Genomic DNA, 26,382 nt, shown 5'->3' on the forward strand with positions numbered 1-26,382 from the left:
TAACATAAAAATAAAAAAGATTTGCAAAGACGCCATCAGAGTGCATTTTATTTACAAAAATATTGTCCTACATGTATGACACGCATATTTATGTGGTGTAAGTGTGTATATGGGGCCTCAAGATAAAATGCACATCTTACTTTGCATCGGTGTAAAGCATGTTTGAAAAGTTTCAGATTCTGCTTCCCAAAGCCTTCCCAAGCACAGGAAAGGCTGTGGGCGGACTGCGTATCTGGACTGGTGCACTGCCTACCCCCTCCCGCTCCCGCCGCCTCTAGGTACTTACAAAGGAGTCACTCACAACTAGCACCACATTAGGCTCGTGTCCCCGCCACTTCCCACTAGTCCCGGGAGCTGGCACTGCTCTCACGGAGGCTGCGACTACCCACACGCACAACAGCAGCATGGTAGGGAGTACGGACAGCCGGGCCCGCCTCAGACCACCCGCAACCCTCCGGGGAAGAGGTGGGGATGGATCGCAGAGATCGCAGTTCGGTTTCCTCCCAGCGCTTCACCTGCGGAACTACAACTCCCATCAGCGTCGGAGTGGGCACATGCGTATTGCTGGACTCCCTGCCCAATTCACGTTAAGACTTTTTAATCAAACACCGAACACACTAAGAGCCACCCACTTCCAGTCACGTGAGCGATGCCTGGGAAACACGCTGGCGCTCAGACTGTGGACGGGTTTGTAGAAACATCTGCCCCAGGTGAGTTCGGGTCACTGTGGCTTTTGCAGAAGTGGAAGTTGGTAGGCAGTTGAAATGATTGAAATGGAAACCTAGTGAGAGAAAGGATCAGGGCCGGGGGTGCTCATTTTGCGCTGCACAAGCGTGACTGAGCAGTAGGCGGGACCGTGAACTGGGCAGTGGTGAGGTGGCGGCTCGTCTGTCACTTTAGTTGGATCTGTGGTTCTTTGTGAGGCCTCTGGCTGGACCCGCACAGGTGTGGGTACCGCGGAGCCCCCTCGAATACGTTTCCCCCAGGGAATTTGCAGCCTGCCTCATCTGATTCCCACTTTTGCCGGTGCAGATAGAATTTATTGTACTCGCGTGGGGTGGGGAGCGGGGCCTGGTCCGTAAAGTTTCAGGTTCTAGGCAGGCTCATCTTGCCTTCGAAGTGTAAAGCAGAGAAACGGACAGTCTCTCAGAGGAAGATATATTGGGCTGTGTGACGTGTTCGATTAACTGACGTAGGTTCAGAACCCATTGTTTTGCTGCAGGAAAATCACAGGGCCTTGAGTGTTGAACTCCTTTGGAGAAATCCGGAAGAAGCAGGTATCTGTCCCAGAGCCAGATTCCTGATTTCATTATCATAGTTGCAGGCATATACTTTGCACATCATATTAGTCGTTTTAATATTTTGACAGGAAAAGGAGGAGTTGCGGTATTTATTTAATGTATAATCAACTCTTAATACTAATATTTGATAGTGTTTTTACATAAAATAATTGTAATAAGGGACGGACATTATTTAATACTCATATTACACTTATTCCATGCTGAAGATTATACTAACCTATTATTGAGCATTTACTGTGTGACAAGTACTTTAACATGGTATATTTTCCAGAATCCTTACTTTCACCATTTTGCAGATGGGAAAACTGAGGCTTGAAGAGGTTAAATGACTCACACAGGGAGCCAGTCTGAATAGGACTGGATTATCTGTGCCCTAACTCACTGCTTATACGCTGTCTCTAATTAATTACAAAATTTCATAATGTTCTGCTGGGCTTACTCTCTGTTAGTGAAGCAGATGAGTATAACCGAAAGAGCATGGCAAAGATCTGCGGTGAATACAAATGCATAAACAATCCTCCTTGTCTGCAAGCAGCTTACACTCTAGGGGAACAAAAGTGAAAGAGTAGTACAGCACGGGAGGTGATACAGGTGGGCTCTTTCATGAACGAGGTGCATTTTAAAAATTTGAGTTAATTTGGAATGTAGAACACATTTTATGATAGAAACAATGCTGACTGACATCTAGATTCTTCAAAGATGTGTTCAACTTTATCTGTGGCACAGTACTGATTCTGTGAGCTGCATTTACTCTCTGTGGCCTTGTTTTCACAGGACGTGTATTCTGAATTCCTGGTCAGGACGACAGAAATACATCCTTTTTCTTCCTCTCTCTCCCTCTCGACAGTGTCAGTGGGAGCAGGTGCTGCGTTGGGTGGGAGCAAGATTAATATCTAGGTCCCCTGACAGGTAGCGCCGCTGGAAGGCTCCAAGAGGCTTCTAGTCCAGCTTCCCATCTGACATTCAGTTTGTCCTACAATATTCCTGCCAGTGGCTTGTCCAGTCTTTGCATTTTCTTCTTTAGTGAGGGGAAACACACTTCCGAGGAGCAGCTATACCACATGTGTACTAGTCTGATTATTAAGAGTTCTTACTTTGAGCTTACTTTTCTCTACATTTTATCTTTATCTTTTTACATGAATAATCTGTCCTCTTAACTGCCCTTCTCACCTTTTCCCCACAAGTCCCTCTCACCCCCACCCGGGGCTTTCCCCAGTTCCTTCAAGTGTTATATAATTTCAGGTTTCTTCATTATTTTGATCATTCTCTTCTGCACATAGAGCATTTTTGCTAATCAGTAACTGTCAGAAAAAGAAGTTTGGAAGTGTGAGTGTGCATCTTCGTGTGTACATGTGTGCATATATGTGTTGCAGTGAAGTTAGGGGAGTCCATTACATGTACGTTTAAGTCATCAATTACAGATTTGTTTGTTAGGGATTGTTTGCTTTACTGAAATAATTAACCCTGCAGTTCATCAAAGACTTCAGCTGAAGGCCTTGGTCTAGGTTCTGGTTCTTCATAGTTCTTTTAATGTCCCAAATACCAGCAGCATTATAAAGCACGGGGCAAAAGTAGGTTTACAGTTGTGAGTACATGAAACAGAGTTTATGCTCGTATTGCTATTTGTTAATTCTTATATTATTTTCCACACGAGCAACTGTAAACCTGCTCTTGATCCACCCTCTATTCTGCCTTATGAAAAAGAGGCTAACTGTGCAGTTAGTGGCTATATGGAATAAATTCAGCATTGTCTTCACCTGCAGTGAATTTGTGAATATTTGTTGAATATCTCAATGTACCAGACACTAGGAACTAACAGAGTAGCATAAATAGTTTTTGCTCCTAAGGGACTTCAAGCTAGTTGTGGGAAACAAACACACACCCTTGTAAATCTAAAGCAGTGTAAAAGGTATCAAAAAGTACAGTTAGTTGTCAAACAAAAACCCAAAACCAGAATATGCCAGTTGTACTTTGGAGAATGGTAGTGTGCTTCAGAATGTTAGTGTTCACTGAAATAAGTGTTTCATAGTAACATACAAGAGGGGAATCCCCCCCAAACTGGAATTATCTTCTGGAGGGCGGGGCCCTTGTAGTTCAGGCCTCCCCTGCTAAGTGAGTGTTCTGGGAACCCATCTGTATCGGTGCACCAGCTGGTGTTGTGAGAGGCTGGTTCCGCTTCAGTGAATTTTTTTTGAAGACTTCCAGTGCATTTGCCCATTTCATGATGGGTATTTACGAGTTTTGACCCCAAAATGACATGACTCCTATACCCTACCCTCCCTATTCACCCAATCTTATCCCCCAACGCCTTTTGTTTTATGTTTTCCCTGATGAAAAAAGTCCTCAAAGAGAAATGTTTTGCCAACGTGAAAGAGGTGAAACCAAAAAAAATGTCAGAAGCACTGAAAGGCATCGATGAGTTCAAAAACTGTTTTGAGCAGTGGAAAAAAAAGTCTTGAAAGGTATATTGCATCAAAGGCAGAGTACTTTGAAGGTGACTGGCGTTTAAACATGTAAGAATAAGTACACAGTTTTTAATAAATAAATTGCATTTTTGGGGGGGGTCGCCATCATACATTGCAGAGTTGTTGGGTCAAACTCTCTTTGGTCTTCACTGTAGGACTTCTTAGAGCCTTTAAAACGCTAAGACACATTGTGACTTTGAACGAGTGCCATGCATAATGTGCAGTAGTCACAAAATTACTCAGCCATGTATTAACACCTTTGAGTATATTAACATTTCTTAGAGTACATTTTTGGATATGTCAGTATAGACAATACGTTATATAATGTGGACTAGTGTGAGATTTGTCTAAGGCTTTATGCTTAACACTTGAAGGTGGCCTTGAACTACCTGTAGCTTGAGAAGACAGAAGCAAAAGTGGACGGGCTGAATGGGGGAAGTAAAGATGTAGAGTTGGAAAGCTCTGGGGGTGGAGAAAAAAAGTAATGTGAGCTAGTGTTAAAAAGAAGATTCTTCCTTTCTAATTATAGCAAATGGAGAATTACTGCTTTTTGGCAATGGGGAACTAAAAACTTTTTTAGTAGGCTCTGGAAGCTGGAAGATAGTATTCAATAGGTGTTGGATGTGTAAGGAACTCCTTACATTGTTGTAATTATGTACACTACATCAAGGTATTTTAGTTTTATTTAGGGATTTTTTTTTTGACCTGGAAGACAGGACACATCTGTATAAAACAATGAAAAGTATCTGGTGTCCGTTGAATAGCTCAACCAATAAATGCGTCAGTGGTTTAGAAGAGGGAGTGGTGTCTCTTGCAGGCTTCCGTTAGTATTTGTGTACTGACCAACTTAAAGAGGATACTTGTGTTTAATGATAGCCATTTTATGAAGAATATAGGCCAGAAGGTTGCTTCCTGAGACGTCAAGGAAGGAGGGGCTTGGAGATTTTAGATGTGTAGATAGACTCAATGATACCAACGATGTGGGTTAGGAATAGAAAACGAGTAGAGAAGTTGATTGAGAGGGTGGACAGAGAGAGTTACATATATTATATTCAGGCACTCCATCCATGTACCTATCAGGTAAGTGATGTGATTTTTACTTTACCAGTGAGGAAATAGGCTTGAAGTTAGGCAGTAAGGTGCCCAGGGTCTGACAGCACTTGAACCCAGTTCCATTTGATTCCTAAGCCCCTTCTCAACCAGGTTAAGTCTTGCTTTGCTGGGCGGATATGGAAGAAAGAAGGGGCTGAGAAAATCTGGAATATTTTATAAGCACAGATTTAAAGTGACCAAGTAATAAATTAAAATCGGGTTGGGTGGGAAAATAATCACATGTAGCTGGATAGGGACTTAAAGAAGTTAGCTATGTGGGAGAATCAAGTTTTAACAGTTATTTTACCTCCCTACCCCTTGTTTTAACTTTTACTTCCCTAAACATTGTTTGGATCGCAAATCTTCATGTTCTTTACAGTACGATGATTTTCTGTAGAACTAATCATTCTATTTAAGGGTGCTGGTAGCATTTTTAGTCCATTAAGTCACTGCCTTTTTCTTGTTTATCGCCACCTGCTTCATCTAAATTTTATTCATTTCCCAATTATCAGGTAGCATGTTTTTTTAAAAAACTTTATTCAGTGTTTCAAAACCACTTCCATTCTCTCCATGAAGTTTTCCAGATGAATTTCGTTTGACAGAATTTATTCCGGGGATGCCATCAAAAGATACTTAGAATTTGTAGTCATGTAGAATTTGTATCAGTATTTTAGATGACTGTTTAGGTGGATTTTTAACCTTAAAAAGTTTTCTCCATTTTCATCAAATTACAAACTAATCTAGTTGCATGATGTGGGCAACATTTTAAAATATTTATAGTTCTTCATATGGCTTAGAACAAGGTTCGCTTTAGCGTAGTTACATTGCAGATTGGGTGTAAATAAGTGCCCTTACCTGGCCTAGATTCAACACAGAGTAACATAGAAATAGGCAGTACTCTCTGGGCTCAGTTTTTCATATTGCAGTTAGTGTATTTTGTGTTCTGGATGGGTTTTATTTTTGAGAACCTGATTGTTTATGAAGTTCCTTTTACCTCCTGAAGCTGCGAGAACAGGGTTAGACTACTGGTAATTTTGAAATTTGGAGATTAAGATTATTGTCTCTTTGGGAAAGAAAAAGATAAAAAATTGTACATAATTATTTCTCCTGTTTTAAGTTATGAATTTGACTTATGAATTTAAGGTATGAAATTGAGCTTGAATCTGATGGTTACCAAGTTCAGCAGGTTTTGGGTTATGTATGCCATCCTTTTTACGTGCCTGTCCCACATTTTCCTTAATTTACATGGAGAACGGTTGAGGAACAATCTGAAATTCCATTCAAAAAGAAGGTAGAGGTAAATGCAATAGGTAAAAGGTGTCTAGAATGCTCAATAATAGGTCGTTGGAGTCTACGTTTACTTAATGATTGCTGTTACTGATTACCTTCAGAAAAAAGGTCATCACAGGATGCTTTTAGACTTTTGTCATTAGATTTACAGTTACCATTTTTTGCTTTTCTGTAATTAACATTCATTGTCATTGTTACTGTTATTTATAATTATTGTTGTTATGATTATTATTCTTGCTTTGTGGAATCTTCGTGTCTCACTACTGAATATAGCTTCGGCTTCCATAGCTTTAGGTGGGGTATATAGGGTACATTGTTCATCTACCTGTAGTTATTAGTGTTGAGCTATGTTATTGTCTTATTGGCATCGTTGTCACTTTCTGACTATTTTTGAAGTGCTTTTTATGCTTGATACATTGAATTAAAATCTTTTAGGTTGGTAGTAGAAAACTTTTTTGGGGGTGAGAACGTGCAAAATGAATGATCTTATTCTAAAAAGTCAGTTGAGATTTAAGAGAAAAATGTAGGAAGAGAGATGTAAGGGGGATGTGTGCAGGACCGAGGAACATGATTAGACATTTATGAAAGAACTAAATTTTTCTTTAAAGTGCTGGAAATGCTTGGAATGGAGGGAAGTATCCCGAATAGAGGAGTATGGGGGGATCATGTTTGATAGTAGGTTTTTACTCTGTGAAAGGAAAGGGGTTTTGATGGTGCCTAGTAGATGGTTAGTGCTCAGTAAAGCTTTGTTTAGAAAGTGCAGGAATGAGCCTCTCCCTTCTCCACCCCAGCTGTCCAAAAGAGGAAAATGTGTTCAGGGCTAGAAAGTACGAGAATTTTCTTGTCTTTTGAAAAATTACATAAAACCAGATTCTGGATAGTTTCTGCATGAGAAGGAAAAAAAAAATACATAAAACCTGTGAGGGGGAGAAACATATGTATGATTATTTATTTTAGGTGAAGAGAATGCCTCAATGCTATCATATTATGTTAAATGACAAATTAATGAAGAAAGAATTGGAAGAGAAAAATAGAGGATTCCACCAAAGCAAGAATAATTGTAATTACATATGGAGATATATAGAGATATGGAAGGACATTGACCATTAGAATGGTTACCAAGACAACGATGGAGTTTGTCTCTAGTGGCCTTGAAAAATAGCCTGCATAGAAGCATTTCACAGCTCCATGTCTACAGCTGTATTTAAGTCTAAACTTGTCTGTCTGACTTTGAAGGTCTTCTGTAATCTGGTGCTCTATTTCACCCGCCCAGCCTAATTGTCTTCTGTTCCATTCAGCCTGGTTTTCTCGCTGTGTCCTGCACATGGCACATTCATTGCTCTCTCTCTGACTTCGCTAATGCAGCTGCCTCTGATTGAAGTAATTCTTCTTCCCTCCATTCTTAAATCCTGTCTTCTCCATCTAGTAGCTGTTAATTTACACCACACTTCTCTGGATTCCTATTGTGCGTGCACTCATCTCTGGTTTAGCATTTGATTCACTAAAGGACTCAATGCTTTTGGCCCTTCTCTTGATTTAGATTATATTTCTAAGAGTAGAGGACTTCTCTTCTATTTCTTTTATGCTAAATGGTGTGTATAGCTTGGGAGTGTTAGTGCCGGCTGGTTCTACCTTGCTCAGATGTGCTTCCATTCTTCTGTTGGCTGATAGAAAAGATGGTGACCTTTGCTCTGGAAAAGTTACGTTTTTTGTTTGTTTTTGCTTAGTCTTATCTTGAAACTGTTTTTGTTCTTTTTAAACTTGTACTCTCTTGATTTTTCTTCCCTGGATGTCTTTTTATCCCTTTCTGGTGGTCTAGATTAGTTGTCACCATCACTGAATCATGGATGTTCTCTTCTTTTTCATCTGCAGGTTTAGCCACCAAAGCTAACTTCGGCATGAAAAATCTTAAGGTGAAATCAGCATCAAAATTTGTTGCCTGCTCCAATCTAGATTTGTAAACTACAGGAAAAATCACTCTGAGGTTCGCAGCTATAAATTTATACAAAGATAATTTCAGGTATGAAGACAGTTTCTAAAATAAGAGCATATGAAATATGTGGCTTTATTTATATAATATTGTAACTAGGCAAAAAGTCACTTTTATGGTAATTTAGGGAATCTGGTTCCAGCTACAGATAAATTGATTTTATGATATTTTAACTTTTATATTATTTTTTTAATCTAACATTCTTAAGTCAAAAGAATTTTTTTTTAATTTGGTAGCTCCTATGATCTTGTACTTCTACCTCAGCCTCACTTGGATATAAAGGACGGTCGGTGTACCATGTCAGCGAGCCGCCGGAGTTCATTTGCTGCCTTGAGCATCTGCAGGCTGTAACGACTTATCATTTAGGCGGCTTTGGTTTGCATTCGCGATGATAGTAGAGTTCAGTAGAGTCGGCAAAAAATAGAAATGTTCTTTTTTTTCCAACATCCAGTTGTGCTTGAATTTGACTTGTTTACTGGTAAACCAGAACAAGTTGTGAAATTTAAGACATGTTAGTCTACTTAAAATTAAGTAATGTATCTTTACATTAAATGGAAATACTTTGTCTACCAACTGATATATCTTTTTATGGCTGAAGTTAGTGTACAGTCCTCTTACATGTTCATCACCTTCTTTTAAGTGTAAACAATGCATTTTTTATTTTCAAAGACTGCTACATTGCAAAGAATACTATATTACTCTAATCCTACAGTAACTGTTACTGTGAAGAAAGTTAACATCCTGATTCATATGTTAAAGAAACTGGCTTAAAAACAGAATGCTCTCTTAAACTCTTATATATAGTTAATGAAATTTATTTGCATTAGTTTTATACTCTGTGACTTGGACTTATGCTACTAAATCTTGCTTTGTGTAGAATTGGATTGAAATTGGTATGTGTTTTGGGTCCTGGCCCATAAGATCATCTGTGTTTTAGCCTACTATATAGAGAGTGAGTATAATTCAAATACAACTCAGTTTCAACAGATATTTGTTAATATTTATAATTTGTCAGATACTAGGTGCTGATTATATATAGCAGCAGGTAAAAAGAGCCAGAATAACAACAGACAGAAATCCATGCCTACATAGAAATTACGTTCTGATAGGGTTAGGGAACAGGTAATAAATAAGATAAATAAAATGTATGGTGTATAAAATATAAGTAAGTGTATAAGATAGTGATACGTGCTGTGAAGAAAAGTAAATGCAATGTTAAGAAGGGGTTAAAGGAATACTGTGTGGTTGGAGTGTGGTGAGGCAGTGTTGACACTTTAAATAGGACGGCCAGTGAAGGTTTCACTGAGGAAGTGACAGCTGGGTAACAATCTGAAGAGCCAAGGGATAAGCTATGTGTACAGTAAGGGGGGAAGAGTGTTCCAAGTGGAAGGAATCATGTGCCTTTTTAAGGTGGTTCATTTTGCTGGAATTGTTACAGTCAGGCAGGTTACTATTGTACCATCAGACAGACTTTTTATTTTGGCAGAATGTCCAGCAAGGAAGTGAAGACTGCACTGAAAAGCGCTCGGGATGCAATCAGAAACAAAGAATATAAAGAAGCTTTGAAACATTGTAAGGTAACTGGTAGTTTGTTCTTCCACAATAAAAGTATGTTACTTCCTTATAAGCATTACCAATTTGTAATAAGTAATCATTTACTGTTTAGATGTAACAAAAGTGCTAAGGTTATTTAGTAGAACAGTTAGAGTGGTTGCGCCAGAATAAGCTACTTCTGTCACACTTAATTTTGTCTTTCTCTGTATTGGTAATGTATCAACGCCAAGTTCTAAAAACCAGAATATCTCTCTTAGGTATCTCTTGATGTGTTTACTCTGGGACACTACTCTATCTTCCAGCTTGCATTCTTTAATAGCGTGTTGACATTTTAATTCTATTTGGATTCTGGATTCCAAAGTGCCTTTGTGTGCTGATGGGAATGTTGCAGTCCAGAAGGAGAAAGTGAGTGTGCAGGAGAAATAGAAGGTAGTAGTAGGAGTGAAGTCCTTGGGAAGGTAAGAGAGGTGATGGGATCCAGAGCTTAATAGGAGGGAACTTCTTCCATCTTAAAAGGAGGGAAGGTAGATGCAGGTCCATGTGCTGTCAGGTTTGGAGATTTGGGCGTGGGAAGATGAGAGTGAGGCCCTCTGATGGCTTCTTCAGTCTTAGTGAAGTATAAAGCGAGAGTGAAAGAGGAGTTCTGTGGGAGGCTCGAGACAAAAGAGGTATGAAATAAATACCCATAATGTTGTGACAGGTTTATACAGTGAGTAAAATGACTAAAATTAGTGGGATGGTCACATTGTGAGGCCTAAAAATGTCAAATCGCTTTATTTAAAGTACACCTGAAACTAACCTAATATAACCAAAGTAAGATTGCATGCCAACTATACTTAAATAAAAGAATATGTTTAGGAAAAAAAAGGTATGAAGTAGTTTTTGTTCATGGTGGGAAAACAAGCATAGTAGTAGTAAGGATTGAAAGGATTACCAGACGTTAATGAATGTTAATTGGAAGTCTCATGTTAATAAACTGAAATCTGTGAACTCAGCTGGGTAATTTCTCCCTTCATGTTCAGCTTCTCAGACTTGGCGACTTGGCCACTTGGCATGATGGAATTCAACCCTGGATAGTAAGAAAGACAAGGGGAAAGAGAGGCAAAGATGTTGAGGATGTTTGCAAGGAAGTGATGACAGTGATGGGTCATGGAGTCTAAACTGGGAAAGGAGGGATGAGAATTGAGAAATGGGTGAAAGAGAAAAGAGGCGGTGGCATCAAACATTAACACCTGCCAGAGGGTAAAGAATTGTGTTAGCAGCGGGGAATGGGAGAGGGGCGTGCTGGCAATCCAGATTTTGGTGGCTGAGTAGTGATGAGGGTAAGTAGCTAAGAGGCCACAATGTTCAATGGGTCACTGACCTGAATGTTAGAATGATTACAGGGGTTGAGGTGGAGAGGATGGAAACACAATTTTCACTGAGGAAAAGGAGAGTTCCTAAGAGGTTAATAGATGGTAGCAAGAAGGATATTTTTTGTAGGATAGCTGAATGGCTGAGCCTCAGAGGAACCGGGATTTTTGAAGGAGGAGGAGCAGAGGAGGAATGTAGGTGACAATGTGAGCAAGGAGAACCCCGCCCTCAGTTCCTGGTCCTGTGATATGCGGGATGTAAGAGGAAAGAAATCAACTTCAGCATGTAAGATCGGTTGAGGCAGAACTTGTTACAGTTAAAAAAATGGTTGAAAATGTAGAGGGAACTGGGCTGGTCCAGACTGGGAGTTCCAGAGGGTACAGTGAAGAGTTTACAAGAGTGGGAGGGAGGGAATTGGTAAGATTGGGGGAAATACACGTCAATATTGGGTGAGTGTCTCAAGGGGCAAAGGATGTCCTTGTGGGGTTTAGGTTTCTGGTGGTGACTGAGCCCAGCAGGGATGACAGCTATGACAGAACTAATTCTGAAACAGAAGGAGGATGAGCACTGCATTCAAACTGGGGGGGGGGAGCCGCAGGGTCAGGGGAGGGACAGGGTCTGTTGCCTTCAGCACTTGGGTTCTAGGAATCCGATTTTGCTGTTCCTGTCAGCAGCACCACAGCAGTCTTCTTCCTGGTACAGTGTGAATTCCGCCAAGTAGTTCATAGTTTATACTGGAGGGGCCCAGCCAGAAAGCAGAGACGGGGAACTAGTCAGTGTGATTACTTATGTGTAGTAATGTAGAATGTTCATTGAGACTAAGTAAAATTTGTTTTTACTTTTTTTTTATTGATGTTTGAATACAGTTGTCTCCATTTTCCCAGCACCACTTTCCCCCGCCCTACCCACTCCCATCTCCCGCCCTCAATCCCACCCCCGTCCAGGGGTCCCTCATTCATGTTCATTTACGTCCCTCTCCCTTCTTTCCCATGTTATTTCCCTCTCCCCTCCCCTCTGGCTACTGTCATTTTGGTTTTGATCTCAATGTCTCTGGCTATATTTTGCTTGCCAGCTTGTTTTGTTAAGTAGGTTCCACTTACAGATGGGATCATATGGTATTTGTCTGAGACTAAATAAAATTTTTATTAAGAAATGTTGCCTCTCTTTATTTGCTGTGTCTTGTCTGATTATCATTTTGTCTGCCTGTGTGCCTTTATAACTTGGTATAAGCATCCTTTTTTGGGAGCCTTCTCTGGCTTGTATAGATGGAGTTTGAAGTTATGTACTTTAAAAAAAATCCTATTTACTATATTCCCTATGCTTACTTTACATCCCTGTGACTATTTTTAGAACTTAGTTTTTATGGAGTTTGTAATAGATGGAGTTCTGTGCTTTTGCTATTTTTATGTATTAGCAGATAAAAATATTTTTACTTGCAGATTTTATTTCTTTATTGACATTTTTAGTATTTAAGATAAAACCTTTTCACTCTTTATATTTTCTCAGAACATCATACCTGCTTTCATCACATTGTTATGATTATTTCCTTAAAAGTCTGTTTCACATTTGGGAACCCTGGGCCAACAGGCAGATAGTAGGTACTTACTGATTGCGGGTTGACTATGGCGTTTGTCATTTGCTCAGCAGCAACATGCCAGTCGTTGTCCTCGGTGTGGGGGACCTAAGCATTCATACAGCCTCAGTGTTTGGAGCTTAACTCTGGTAGCTAACCTCATGGTTGTTGGTGTTCCGGAGGCAGCATCGTTCAGTAGAATGAATTTGTGCTGTACGTTGGGAACAGATTGCTGGAGGAAGTGTTATGTGGATACATGGAAACCTAAAAATCTGACTTGTGCAACTCATGGAAGCGTTCTCATTTTCTCTACAATAAGTAAAACCTTAAGAGCTGATTTCATTTTAGTTACTACTTCTGTTTTCTTTTACTCAAACATCTTTGCTTCCTGTTTCAAACTGATTTACCTTAGCAAGTAGCTGTTATTTCCGAAAGTAATAGCTCTACGTGCAATTTTTGTTCTAGTTGGCAGGTATTGTTTAAACATTCATCATGACTGTTTATTGGAACATACTTTGTACAGTCATGTTGGGATCAGTCTACTTTCCTAGCCTATAATGTCAATGAAAATACCTGCCTAATGTGTGGGGAAATGTTACCATAGTGAACGAAAACATGGGAGCTGGGTAGAGTACAACGCTGTGGAAAGCAGTTTTGTGAGGTGACTGGTAGCACTGTGGAGTGGAGGCAGGTGGGATGGCTGGGCGGTAAGAACAGCCTTACTGTTCTTTTCATACCCAGTATTCGCAAGGGGCCAGGGGAGGCGTTTGGTGGAGGCATTATGACTTGGGCACCTTTTAGAAAATATACCCATATTTCAGACCCCTTAAAATTACCAATACAGTCTAACTCCCTCTCTCACAGAGGAAACCGAAGACCAGAGAGGTTAAGTGGCATCGTTAAGAGTGTCTAGGTAGCGATAGATCCAGATTTTAGACCTTCAGGTAGACTGCCTTTTTTTGTTGTTTGTCCATTACTTCCAAAATTTCATGACCTTCTCTTTTAATTTTTAATCAGACAGTGTTAAAACAAGAGAAAAATAACTATAATGCCTGGGTGTTTATTGGTGTCGCGGCAGCTGAGCTAGAGCAACCTGATCAGGCCCAGGGTGCCTATAAGAAAGCTGCTGAACTAGAGCCAGACCAATTACTAGCTTGGCAGGTACGTAACATTTTTTCCTTATATTATAGGGAAGAATTTCCCCCCCCATTTTTAAAATTATATGTAATAGCTTTATATTTAAAAGTTTTTAACTACCACTTAATCCCACATGAGAAAAAATTTTTTAAATTTATTGGTCTTCTAAACCTGAAAGTTAATTTTAAAATAAAGTGGTGTCAGTGATGCCATTTACCACCATTTAACACTCCAGTTCAATGAATTATTCCAAATATAAGGAATGGAATTGAAACATAATTATGTTAATCTCCAACTTAATTATACGTGCATGTTCAAGAGTTATCATGAATGTACTTTATGTTTACCCAAGAGAAAATGAATGTATATTATATTTTCTAAAAGTAATGTTAAAAATTTGCAATTCTTTGAGTACAAGGTATATTCTTTTTTCTTATTTAATGGTCTTTATGTTTTTTAGTTGGCTTCTCCAACTGTTTCTTATTTAATAACTTTGTTTCATGCCTTAATCACATCTGAGAAACTGTGATTAGAAGGAAGTCGCAGGCTCTGGAGAATGTGTGTCTGTGTCAGGTTTACAGGCCCCGGAACGTGAACGAGGGTGTCTGGTAACACACTCAGAGCAGCGATTTTCGACCTCGTTCATCTCATGGCACACAAACTAACTAATACAATTCTGCGGCACACTAAAAAATACACTTTTTGTTGATCTGACAAAAAATAGGTATAATTTTGATTTATTCTTACTGGATGACTATTGTGTTGGCTATTGTCATTTTTTAATTTGACAGTCTAAGGGAAAAGAGGTCAGTGCCCCTGACTAGAGAGTCAGGTACTGCATGTTTTAAAAATTCTATGGCACACCGGTTGAAAATCGCTGACTTAGATGGTTGCCTTTCTTATGTACTGACTGGTTGAGGGTATCTGACCTTTATTGAAACAAAAATGCCAAGTTCTATAGACTACTTGGATTTTTTGTTTGTTTCACTATATACAAGTAGCATTATGTGGTAACGTCTTAGGGGTTAAAATTGTATAATAACCACTAAAATATGTTTTTTGTTGTGAAACACTTCAAATATATTTTCAAAAGGAGAGAAAATGGCATGAGGCCTTCTATATCCACCATCCAGCTTCAGCTGAAATCCTCTCACAGCCACTTTTTTTCATCTAAGCTTTCACCTACTCCCTCCATCTCAAATTATTTGATGCAAATCTCACACATATTTATTAATTATAATTATCTTTAACATAAATAATCTTTATAGATTGTTACTTTAGCAAAATAGATGTAAGAACATTAGATGTTTTTGGAAGAGTAATCTCTGTTACTTCCTCTTTTAGGGGTTAGCAAGCCTGTATGAGAAATGTAATCAGATAAACGCTAAGGATGACTTACCTCGTGTTTACAAAAAGCTCCTGGACCTTTATGAAAGGTAATCAATATGTGGGAAAGAACAGTTTCTTTAAAAGCAAGAATTAGAAAATTGGATAAAAATTATATAGAAGTACTTCAAACATTTACTAGGAATTGGGAAACATTTTTCTTTTACGCATTTATAACAGAATCTCTTGATTGTGATGAGAACAGAATCAAATACTGTTAGTAAGAGGATTGACTAATTTGGGAACTTTGATATTTTCAGTCAGTGTAATGGAGGAGAAATAATATTTCTTAAAACTTTTTATGAGAGTCTCATTTTATAAAATTTTACTGTAGCATGAAAGATGTAGTATGTTCTGATTTAAAATAGTACCTGACAATATTATTGACATATTTTAATTTTGGTGTTTTAAGTCTTTGGTTGTTTTTATTAGTCATATTCAGAATTCTTTTTTTTTATTGTAAGAGTTGACAAACAGAAGTGGTGTGATGTCTGTAAGAAACTTGTGGATCTGTATTACCAAGAAAAGAAACACGTGGAGGTTGGTTAATGATTTTCTGGGGGCGGTATACTTCTTTTTTTTTTTTTTTTTTTAATTTTTATTGTTATTCAATTACAGTTGTATGCCTTTTCTCCCCATCCCTCCACCCCACCCCAGCTGAACCCACCTCCCTCCCCCACCAGTATACTTCTTTTAGTAAAACCATCGCTAGAAGAAGGCTTTCATTTAGCTTAAGGGAAAATTTTTTAAATTGCTATTTAATGTGGAATTAAAAAAATTTAGAGGGATAATACAAATTATAGTGATTTCTGTAAAATCACTATACTGTAAATCAGAATTTAAATTTCAGGCATTGTAATTTCTGAACCTTTTTGAAACTGCAGGAATAAATTAAATAAGTGAAAGCATTACCTGTAGAATATAGGAGCCTATTCGTGGTGTCTCCACAGCTGATGCTGTGAGTTAGGAGGACTGTTAGGACAGCTCAGTCATGCTAATGACGTAACCACTGTGTAGATTCACCCAATCAGCTTAGTTTTCATGGCGTTGGTAATAGAGTTCTGTGCTGTTGCTATTTTTATGTATTAGCAGATAAAATATTTTATTCACAGATTTTATTTCTTTATTGACATTTTTAATATTTAAGATAAAATAACCATTTTCAATTTCCTTAATAGGTGGCCCGAACATGGCACAAGTTGATAAAGACACGGCAAGAGGAAGGTGCAGACAACCAAGAGCTTCATCAGCTGTGGAGGAGGCTGACTCAGCTGCTGGCTGAGAGTGCTGAGGGTCAGAACAATGAGACCCAGCAGTTGGTATTGGCCTGTTTGTTCCCCTGAATTTAGAACGTGGAAGCACAGTGATATGTTCAGAATATAAAAAAGTACTGTATGTCAGAGTAGATATTTTATAAATGTTCAGTTTTAAATTCAGAGGCTCTTCCTGATAAAGTCAGAATTATTGGCCTGTAGTCCTTTACTAAGTAAGTCTGGACAGAGTGGAATTAGTATTTAGGGTATCAGAATTCTATTCCCTTAAGAATCAACAAGAGATCAGTTACTTTTTCACTGTAAAAAAAAAAAAAACAGCTATGAAATTGGCCTTTACAAAACTGCTATAATTTCTAAAAAGTTGTACCTTAAAGACATGTTTCTTTTTATTTATGAACTAAGAGTACTAAATTACTTTGAGGTTTAACAATTCAACTAGAGTATTTTAGGGACAAATACCATATGATCTCACCTTTAACAGGAACATAATCAACAAGAGAAAAAAGCAAACAAAATATAACCAGAGACATTGAAGTTAAGAACAATCTAACAATAGCCAGAGGGGAGTGGGGAGGGGATAGTGGGGAGAGGGGTTTACAGGAGCTACTATAAAGGACACAAGGACAAAACCAAGGGGGAGGGTGGGGGTGGGGGAGGGATGGGGAGAAAATGCAGACAACTGTAATTGAATAACAATAAAAAAAATGAAATTAAAGTATATATATACATGTATATTTTTATATGTATTTAAAGTATATATATGTCTTTTTTCCTGGAAGAAGTTGATATTCTCTATTTCATTAGATAATACTGCTATACTTTCCTTTATTTTTTTTTTAATAGTTTATTTTTATTGTATTTTTTTCCATTACCATTTATCCCCATATGCCTTCTTCTATCTCCCACCCCTCCCTCTCCCTCAATCACCACACTGTTGTCCACATCCATGAGTCCTTTTCATTTTCTGCTGGATCCCTCCACCCCTCGAACCCTCCCACCACCCCCCACCCTAACCGGGAGCTGTCAGCCTGCTGCTCTCTGTCTATGAGTCTGCCTCTATTTTGCTTGTTAGTTCAGTTTACTAAGTAGATTCTACATATAAGTGAAATCATATGGTATTTGTCTTTCCCATTTGGGGTACTAATTCAAAGAAATAGTCCTTTTTAATGTGCAGATTTTGAAGTAATTGTAAATAATTTTTAAAATACTTGAGAAAACCTGACTTTTGAACCATAATTGGGAAATATCTCCATTATCCTACTTTTTTATATTTGTAAGTTTAAAAGTGAACTTAATTTCTTATTAGAGTATATAGCCACTAAGTATACTTTCTAAATTGAATGGAGATTTAAAATGTGAGCAACGACAGGCTCTGTACAGGATGAGAAGCTCATTCCTTTGTGTGGCGTTCATTTGTTCACTTGTTCGTTCATCCCTTGATTCAGAAAATGTTTATCAAGAGCCTACTGAACGTCAGGCAGTGTGCTAGGTGCTGTGGGTAAGAATGTGAGAACGAGATTCTCATTTGTTTGTGTGTGGGTTTATCTGTGTATAGATTTAGTTGTGGAAAAAATTGAGCAGTGACAAAATTAGAAGATGATTTATCAAGTTCTCTTAACTTATACCTTCATATTATGACTTCATTATTTTCCTGAAATAGTATAGGTCACCTGAAAATCAAACATATACCAAAATAAGTAAAATGTCTTTGTATTATCTGTACTATACTTCTTCATGAAAGAGAATTAATTATACTTATCCTAAGCATTGCCTTCTCTTGAAAATACTATAAAAGGGTTTTCAAAGGTGGTTACTTTCACCTTGATTGTTAATGATAACTAGGTTATTTAAGTGTGTTAGAAAACAAATGTATTGCCTATTTTCCATGTGGATTAATTTCATTGCTTTTTTTTTTAAAACCCTTGTGCTTGACTGTTTAAATTCGGCTTTTTTTTTTATAATCCTCTCCCAAGGACATGGAGGACATGCTTTTAATTTTTAAAGAGAGGGGAAGGGAGGAAAAGAGAGAGGAAGAGAAACGTTGATTGGTTTCTTCTTGCAGGTGCCCCAACTGGGACCAAATCTGCAACCTAGGCATGTGCCCTGACTAGGAATTGAACCTACAACCTTTCAGTTTATGAGACAGTGCTCCGACCAACTGAGCCACACTGTCCAGTATGGCAGTTAGGCAGCAGTGGTTTCTCCTCTTCTTCCTTCTCCTCCTCCTCCATCAGAGCAGTAAAATTTTGCTTATTTATATAGATTTTTTACCATAATTCATAAAGAAAAATTTGAGATAGTGAACTGTATTACGAGTTTTCATTATAGTCATGGGAAATCTTTTTTAAAATGTAGAACCTAAATAACCAAATGAATGGTATCCTTTAAAGTGCTTGCCTTGGATTCTAGTATTGCTGTTCTGGCTCAAATCATATTTAGAAGTCCTCTTTTGGAGTTTTTTTTGAAAGTCAGTTGATGATATTGTACAAAAATTTATTTCTGGTTTTCTTTTACCAAAAGTATAACTTAACTTCCTAAAATATATTTTTAAGATTGAAAATTTGGTACTGTTAAAGATGTTCCAAAGAACATGCTGTGATTTCAGAAGAGATCTCTGAGAAGTGACCTGAGCAGTGGCAGCTGCTCTGGCATATAAGACTACGTCTCCGGTTGACCACTTCATAAGGAACAGCAGCCTTATAAGGCTGTGTTGTTAAATTAATGTCGCCAATTTGTAGTTATCCCGTATTAGTTCAGTGCGGTCTGCTGGCCAGTGGAATCAGAATATATTCCAAAGCTTACATATACATGTTTTTCTTCACTGAAATTACCAGGGCCATACAATAAAATGCATTTGCAATGAGTGTAGTTTGTTTGAGTTTTATATACTCAACTGTTTTAGACTTGTCATTAAATATGTTACAGATGGTAAGTTTCTTCTTTATTTGTTTCAGCTTTTAACTGCTTTTGAGAATGCACTGGACTTATCAGATAAGATTCCTAGTGAAGATCATCAAGTACTTTATAGACATTTCATTCAGTGTTTATCCAAAGTAAGTTGATGTTTAAAATCTCTAATGTGAGTTTGCTATTCTAAATGGGAAAGTGTCCAGAAGTATATTTTTGTTGCTACTTAGTTTATTTTACTTTTATATTTTCAAGTTTCCTCATGAAACTGCTAGGTTGAAGAAGGCCTGTGAAGGAATGATAAACATCTATCCCACTGCACAATATCCATTAGAAGTGCTTTGTTTGCATTTAATTGAATCAGGTAATTTCTTCTTTATTATATTTCATGTCCTAGAGGTATATGAATGTGGGAATGATGTTACTGTTCATCAAAAATTGTTTTAGTGTGTACCATGTGTAAGGTATTATTTCAGTATTTCTGGGTATAAAAAGAAGTACAGTGTGTAGTCTTTGCGTACATGAAAAGGCTGATAAGTGTAGAAAAGTATAGTGATACAGAGGAATTACGAGTTGTTGATCAGTGAAGTCTCTTTGAATGTGCGGATTGAAGAAGGTCTTGAATTTTCCATAAACATTAGATAAACAGGAAGAGGTAAAATGTACTCCAGATGGCATGAGCAAAGGTATGGAGCTTGGTGCAGTTTTGGGGGAATAGTAAAATAATTGTATTTGCTAATAGAAGGAATAGCTAAGATATATTTTGCTTTAAGTAGGGTGGACTGTATTACATAGGGCTACAAATGTCACACAAAGGATTTTGTGAAAGATTAGCATTTTCAGCGTGGATGTTACGGTTGTCACAAGTACATTATTATAAATACTGCAATATATAGGAATGAAGTGCAAATTACCTACTCTTTTAATGAAATGGAGCAGATTCAAGCCAGAGTGTGTCTCAGTGTATGTTTCCTGTTCCTGCTTTTTTGGGGGAATAGAGAAGCCACGGCAGCTAGCTTGCCGGGTGCTGCTGAAACCTGTAGCCGTGGATGTGTCGTGCCCATGGCCGGTGTTCAGCCAGTTTACAGGGGAACCGTGTTGGTTTTCACAGCAGCCTCTGTCCTTGGTTTTAATAGATGAGCTGGATAAGGTGTTTTTAAATTATTTGGATCTTACTCCATTCATGCCTATATTCACCTGATGTGAACAAAGTTCACGGAAATCAGTCATTGAAATAAAAATAGCAGTACCAGCATCCATATGGTAGCAACTGTAAATTACTGAAAAGCTTTACTAATTATTTTTTTATTTGTTTATAAATGAGTATACACATTGGAATGCTTTGTACATGAATGACTGTCACATGTTTCATAATAGGAAAATGGTTGGAAACTGTTGTAGCAGGGACCTCCGGGAAAATGGCCTTTTGGGAAGTATCATTGCATCCGTCCCAGCTCTCCCCTCTTTAACTTTCCCTTGTAAGTCCTACTTGCACTTGTATTCCCCTGGTGTACCTTCAGTGTTGGGTTTTTTTTTTTTTTTTGGCAATTTATATATTTTTTTCCACACTTTGAGTCGAATTTAGGCTTGCATAAGTACTTTTCAAGAACACAAGAAAAGAAAACATTAGAAGGGTCATGTTAAATTAATTTATGAAGTATGAATTCTTCAACTAATATGGTGTGCAGGAGAGATTATGTAGAAGATAGATTCGATTAAGTAGACTGAGTGATCCTGGGAACATGGTAGCAATTAAAAGTAACAATGAATAAAAAAAAATAGAAAGACTTTTAGAGGTAAAGGTAGGGAAAATCAATTTTAACTTGTAGGTCTCCTGAAAAGTTGGCCTACTGTGGAATAATGCTTTGTATGAAAGTTAAGTTGTTGAGAGATGCTGATGGACATTCAAATGGAATTGTCCATCAGTGGTTTGCAGATGAGCTATCAATACTAAGGCTAGACATATGGTTTGGGATTAATTTATATGTAGGTGTTTTGTTTGGGTGGCAAAGTATGCTCAGAGACTGAATTTGTCTTTGCCAACAGTTTATTTAACACAGGCTTATTGCAGGAATTTCACAAGCCAGTAGCATATGGGATAAGGTCTCTTAAGAAGCCAATAAAGGAATTACACACTCCAAACCAATAATAGATTAGTCACATTATTGTTTAAGGCAATGGGAGATGAAAGAAATACAGTCCAAATGTAGTTGTGTTGTACCTTTTCTGCCGGGCTGGTTCTCTTTTCTGGGAAGGATGGCTTAACCAACTGAGAGGAGGCTTCCAGCTGCCAAACAAAAACACCGAAAGTGCCTTGTTGCTAGAGCACATTGCTTAGGAAATGCAGTACTCGTGGCGCTGGTGTTGGCTGGCAGGATGTTCTCTTTTCAGGGGCCACTGCACAGCTTTCACCACTGCTGGTGAAAGAGTCTCTTTCCCCAATGTGGGAGCTAATGCCCCAGAGGTCTTTGAAGAGCTGTTGGATCAGCACAGGGCCGCCTTGCCCAGACTGAACACTTTGAATAGTCCTCACAGACTCCCAGTGTTTATAGTCTAATTGTTCCCTTGCTGTAGTTGCTTCTTCATATTTTTTTATGGGTATGTCCGCAGTGGTGCCCCTTAGCAGCTGAGCTGCTGAGTGCTTATCAGGGACAACAGATGAGGAGATGATACCCTGACACATCTTACTTCTCTCTTGTATCAAAACAATGTTACTCTTATAAACAAATCAGACAGACAAAGGCAAATCCCAGATGATTTCACTTATATGTGGAATCTAAAGAACAAAATAAATGATCAAAGAAAATAGAAACAGACTCATGAGAACAGACTGATGCTTGCCAGATGGGAGGGGAGTTGGAGCACTGGGTGCAAAAGTGAAGGAAGTAAGAAGTACGAATTGGTAGTTACAGAATAGGCGCGGGGATGTAAAGTACAGCATAGGGAATGTAATCAATAATACTGTAGTAACTATGTTTGGTACCAGATGGGTACTTGAAATACTGAGGGGATCACTTTGTAAAGGATGGGATTATCTAAACTCTATGCTCTACTCCTGAAACTAATACAAAATAAATTGTAATTGAAAAAGAAACTTTTAAAAAAACTTCATCAAAACTATGAACAGTAAAATGACAATAAACTCAAAACTATCAACAACTGAACTTAAAAAACAAAAACTAAGCAAACAACTAGAATGGGAACAGATTCACAGAAATGGGGATCACATGGAGGGTTATCAGCGGGGAAGGGGAGGGGGAGAATGGGAAAAAAGGTACGGGGAATAAGAAGCATAAATAGTAGGTACAAAATTGACAAGGGGAGATTACAAATAGTGTAGGAAATGGAGAAGCCAAAGAACTTATGTGGATGACCCATGGACATGAACTAAGCGGGGGGTGAAGGGGGGGTGATGGTGCAGGGCAGAGGGGGATAAGGGGAGGAAAAAAATGGGACAACTATAATAGCATAATCAATAAAATATACTTTAAAAAACTTCATTTTTTGTCATAAACAAGTGGATTTGAAATATCAAACCAGTACACAGCAATAGGTGAGAGTGAAGTGTAGTGGATGACTTCAGAGGAAGACTGAGGGCCAAAAGATGAGAGCTGTACCCGTGCAGTTCTGGCCAGCTTGGAGGCAAAGGGAGGGAGAAGGGGGAGAGGGAAATAGAGGACAGGAAAGTGGAGAAGTCAGGGAGGAAGGTTGGGGGCCTGCAAAGCAACACAGAAGGCAACCAAAGAGCATTTCAGAAAAGTGGTCTGTAACTGACTTATGATTAGGAGGCCTTTATTAGCATTGTCTTTTAAATTCAGAGTTACTGAATTGTAACATAAAATTACAGTGATGGAAGAAGTGTTTAGCAGGTATAAAAAAAGCAGTCCAGGGACTTGACTGACTATAATTAAGGGAGAGGAAGAGGAAGCAGGTAGAGGGAAAGAAAGCTTTTAGAGGAGGAGGAGAATTGCAATAGAATCACGTGGCAGGAGGGTTTTAAGAAGAAAGGACTAGTTAACATTATGAACAGTGCGTTGAGGTCAAGGAGGATGAGGCTGGCTAAGAAACTTTGCCTCGGTACAAAGAGTATGCTTGTGAGTGAGCGTGTGTATGTATTTTGCTGATAGGAAGCATAGTTTCAAAATCACCCAGTTTCTTCAAATTTTAACATGTGTCCCCAATGTGTTTCCTATATAAGTGGACTGATTATGGTGTTGCCTCTGGTACGCATCCCTCTCTGTCCCATTTTCTACTGTTAAAATTGCTAGTAAGAAATTAATGACTAATGTTTACTCTTTTCTGTCTGTGCCCATTCAGCTGTCAGTGGTTTGTACCTTTTCCTCATTCTTTACCTGCTCATGTGCCAAATGGCCCCAGAGGATACTTAGAAATTTCTTCCTGAGAACTGATTGAATGCTTTTTCAATAAGTACATTTATGCTTATACAATGGATTTGTTGAGTAAACATGGTCCTTATATTCCAAAAGCCTATAAAAATATAGATGAAACGCGATCAACGAAGAGTCATCAGAGTTTTGTACCTAAATTCAGTGTTTGACTAAGTTTCTAATAAAGAGGTAGCAAGGGGATTATGCTGACTGATGAAGAGTGTGTTGATTTATGTGAAAAAAAAGTTCTTGACAAGGGTTTGGGGTGGGTATTTTGCAGGATTGGAAGAAAGAGAGGTCGATGTCCTGGCAAAGGGGAGATGGGGTGGGGGGTGTTCGCGTATATGGTACACAAGGAAGAGTGCTTTCCCTGCTCAGTTTGGGTTGTAAGAACTTGTGGAATAGAGCAATTTAGGCTTAAGTACATTCTAAAGAATTAATATTCTAGAGCGGAAGTAGAGTAGTACTGCTTAATGACTTCTATTTTTCTTTTTATTGCTCCTCTAAACCAAATTTTCTGTGTATTAAGAACTGAAAATTCTAAGGTCTCTATCCTCCCCCAGAGTACTTTAGTATCTGTGAAATTTGCTGCTTGACAGGAGTTAATTACTGGGTTCTCTTTCACTGGGGACAAATATATTTCATCCTTCTTTGTTCCCCTTTGCATGTTGAGACTGGAAGACTGATTTTCAAAATGACTCCGTTTATAAAGCTTCACATTAACAAGTAGTGAATAGCTTTCACAGTTGTCATCTGATGAATGCTATTTCATGCTAAATGACTTTTTTATTTATTTTATTTTGCTCTGTTGCTGAAATTAGGGGGGATAATAAAGCTTGGTTCTTCAATCCAAAGAGAAAAGAGCTTAAGATTTTGTGTTCTAGAAATATTTGAAAATAAAGAATTGAGTCCATGATGTTTTTTCTAACAGCATGGTTTATTTAAAAGAAAAATTCTATAGCAGTGATCAGTTTCTTTGGGATGTGAGAAATGAAATAGTTTTTTTTAAAAAAACTCACTTTTTGTAGTAAACTTTAGGAAACAGAGTTCTCATAGGTATTACTTGGCATCTACCCTGAATCTCTTCAGAATACATTTATCCATGGAGATTTAGTTAGTATTCATCAGCCCCAAGTCTGGCTTACTTTATTGAGGAATAAAAACAAAATAGTCAAACTGTTTTAAAGTCATTAAATCTGGAATCTTGGAATCTTTTAAATGTTAAAAAAGATCAGATAAGTTAAATAAATTTGTCTATTCAAAAATAATGAAATCAATTTCCTATCGTCATCATCTACATTTATTTAGCTAATACTTTGATCAGGAATTAGTGTGGGGGAGAGGGGAATTGAGGGTTGAAGCTGGAATATTCCTTGTGCCCTGACACAGGGTCAGTTGTGTTATTACTGCCGATGGCTTTTGGGAACACTGCAGAGAATTCCTCCAAGTCCCATGTGGTCGTATGTAAAGAATGTGTGGCACAGAGCTAAACATGAATGTAATCCTCCCAATTCTCTTTTTCTTTCTATAATTGTGCTCCCAGATGTTAGCAAACAGGAACATGTCAGGAAAGTTTACCTTGTTTTAATAGGTTTTTGTGTTCATCCTAGCCTTTTGGAAACTATTTTCTAGTACCTATCCACACTTTTCTTACCGGTGTGCAGTTTTTAGGTACTCTAAGTATGGATGCTCATGGAAAGATACATGATTGGCTTCTTCCCTTTTTATCCCAGGGGTGTTTTCCCTAATGAGAACAGTCTATGTAGCCGGAAGAGTCTGTCGTGAATTGTGTTTCCATGCAGTAAGAGAGTTTTGATTCAGATGGGTAGAAATTGAAGGTGCAATTTTAGTAGCCATTTCATTTTCTTTTCTAAGACAGCTTTTGAGATTTAAATTATATATAGGTTTTGATGCTTAGAAATTTGGTATATGTATGCTAATAACTTTCTCTTTTAATTCCAGGAAATCTTACTGTTGAAGGACGGCAGTGTTGTTGCAGACTAGTGGAAATGGATTCAAAAAGTGGCCCAGGCCTCATTGGTTTAGGCATTATAGCATTACAAGACAGAAAGTATGAAGATGCTGTTAGGAACTTAACAGAAGGTAAGTGTACAGTGCATAGCACGTAACATGAGATACAGTTGTTATTCGGTCAGTAGGTATTTGACTGTGGGCTTTTCTTTAAGGAATCTATGTTTAACATAGGAATGAAAAAAAATGAACTTGCATACTCTGGAGTATGCTTAAGTTTGAATTCCAACTCTGCCACTTACTAATTTCAAGACCTTGGAGAAGTTAATTAAACTCTCTGTGTCTCAGTGTCTTCATTTATAAAATAGTGATAATAATATCTCTATCCTTACGTTCAAACTGAGATCTGAATGACAAATATAAGCCCAGTGGTGGGAGGAGAATATCAGGCCAAGAAATGAAGTAGCCTGAGGTTAGAGGAAAGCTGGTATTCAGGGACCTGCTTGTAGTTGGCCAGATTGGCGAGTGAAGTGTGGGAGGAGGGAGGGGCAAGAATTGAAGCTGGAGAAGAGCCATGCAAACCTTGTAAGCATTCTAAGGGCATCAGGGAACCAGTGGAAGGTTTTAAGTAGGGAATTTCACAATTCCGTTTGTAGTTTTAGAAATACTCTCATCACAGTGTAGAGAGTGAATCTGAGTGG

General features: G+C 38.2%; 2 protein-coding genes across 8 annotated transcripts in view; one reads left to right on the forward strand and one right to left on the reverse strand.

The window, feature by feature from the left end:
* Positions 1-526, reverse strand: part of ARSK (arylsulfatase family member K) — a 42,405-nt gene extending 41,879 nt beyond the window's left edge. Inside the window, exon 1 of the mRNA XM_024563647.4 lies at positions 287-526. Coding sequence (XP_024419415.2) covers positions 287-406 — 120 coding nt within the window. The 5' untranslated portion in view covers positions 407-526. The remainder of the gene's footprint in view (positions 1-286) is intronic.
* Positions 1-26,382, forward strand: part of SKIC3 (SKI3 subunit of superkiller complex) — a 126,175-nt gene that overhangs the window by 47,934 nt on the left and 51,859 nt on the right. For 2 of the 7 annotated variants that reach the window (XM_053911759.1, XM_053911779.2), the window contains exons 1-9: positions 8,379-8,485; positions 9,625-9,715; positions 13,636-13,779; positions 15,100-15,191; positions 15,606-15,681; positions 16,320-16,460; positions 19,370-19,468; positions 19,578-19,686; positions 25,673-25,813. In XM_053911759.1, coding sequence (XP_053767734.1) covers positions 8,436-8,485; positions 9,625-9,715; positions 13,636-13,779; positions 15,100-15,191; positions 15,606-15,681; positions 16,320-16,460; positions 19,370-19,468; positions 19,578-19,686; positions 25,673-25,813 — 943 coding nt within the window. In that variant the 5' untranslated portion in view covers positions 8,379-8,435. Of the gene's footprint in view, positions 1-633; positions 711-1,060; positions 1,278-8,020; positions 8,169-8,378; positions 8,486-9,015; positions 9,091-9,624; positions 9,716-13,635; positions 13,780-15,099; positions 15,192-15,605; positions 15,682-16,319; positions 16,461-19,369; positions 19,469-19,577; positions 19,687-25,672; positions 25,814-26,382 lie in introns of those variants that run through there. The other 5 variants (XM_024563644.3, XM_045197930.3, XM_045197929.3 and 2 more) reach the window with 5 other exon arrangements.

This window comes from Desmodus rotundus, chromosome 1 (genome assembly GCF_022682495.2).
Source record: "Desmodus rotundus isolate HL8 chromosome 1, HLdesRot8A.1, whole genome shotgun sequence".
Classification (NCBI taxonomy): domain Eukaryota; kingdom Metazoa; phylum Chordata; class Mammalia; order Chiroptera; family Phyllostomidae; genus Desmodus; species Desmodus rotundus.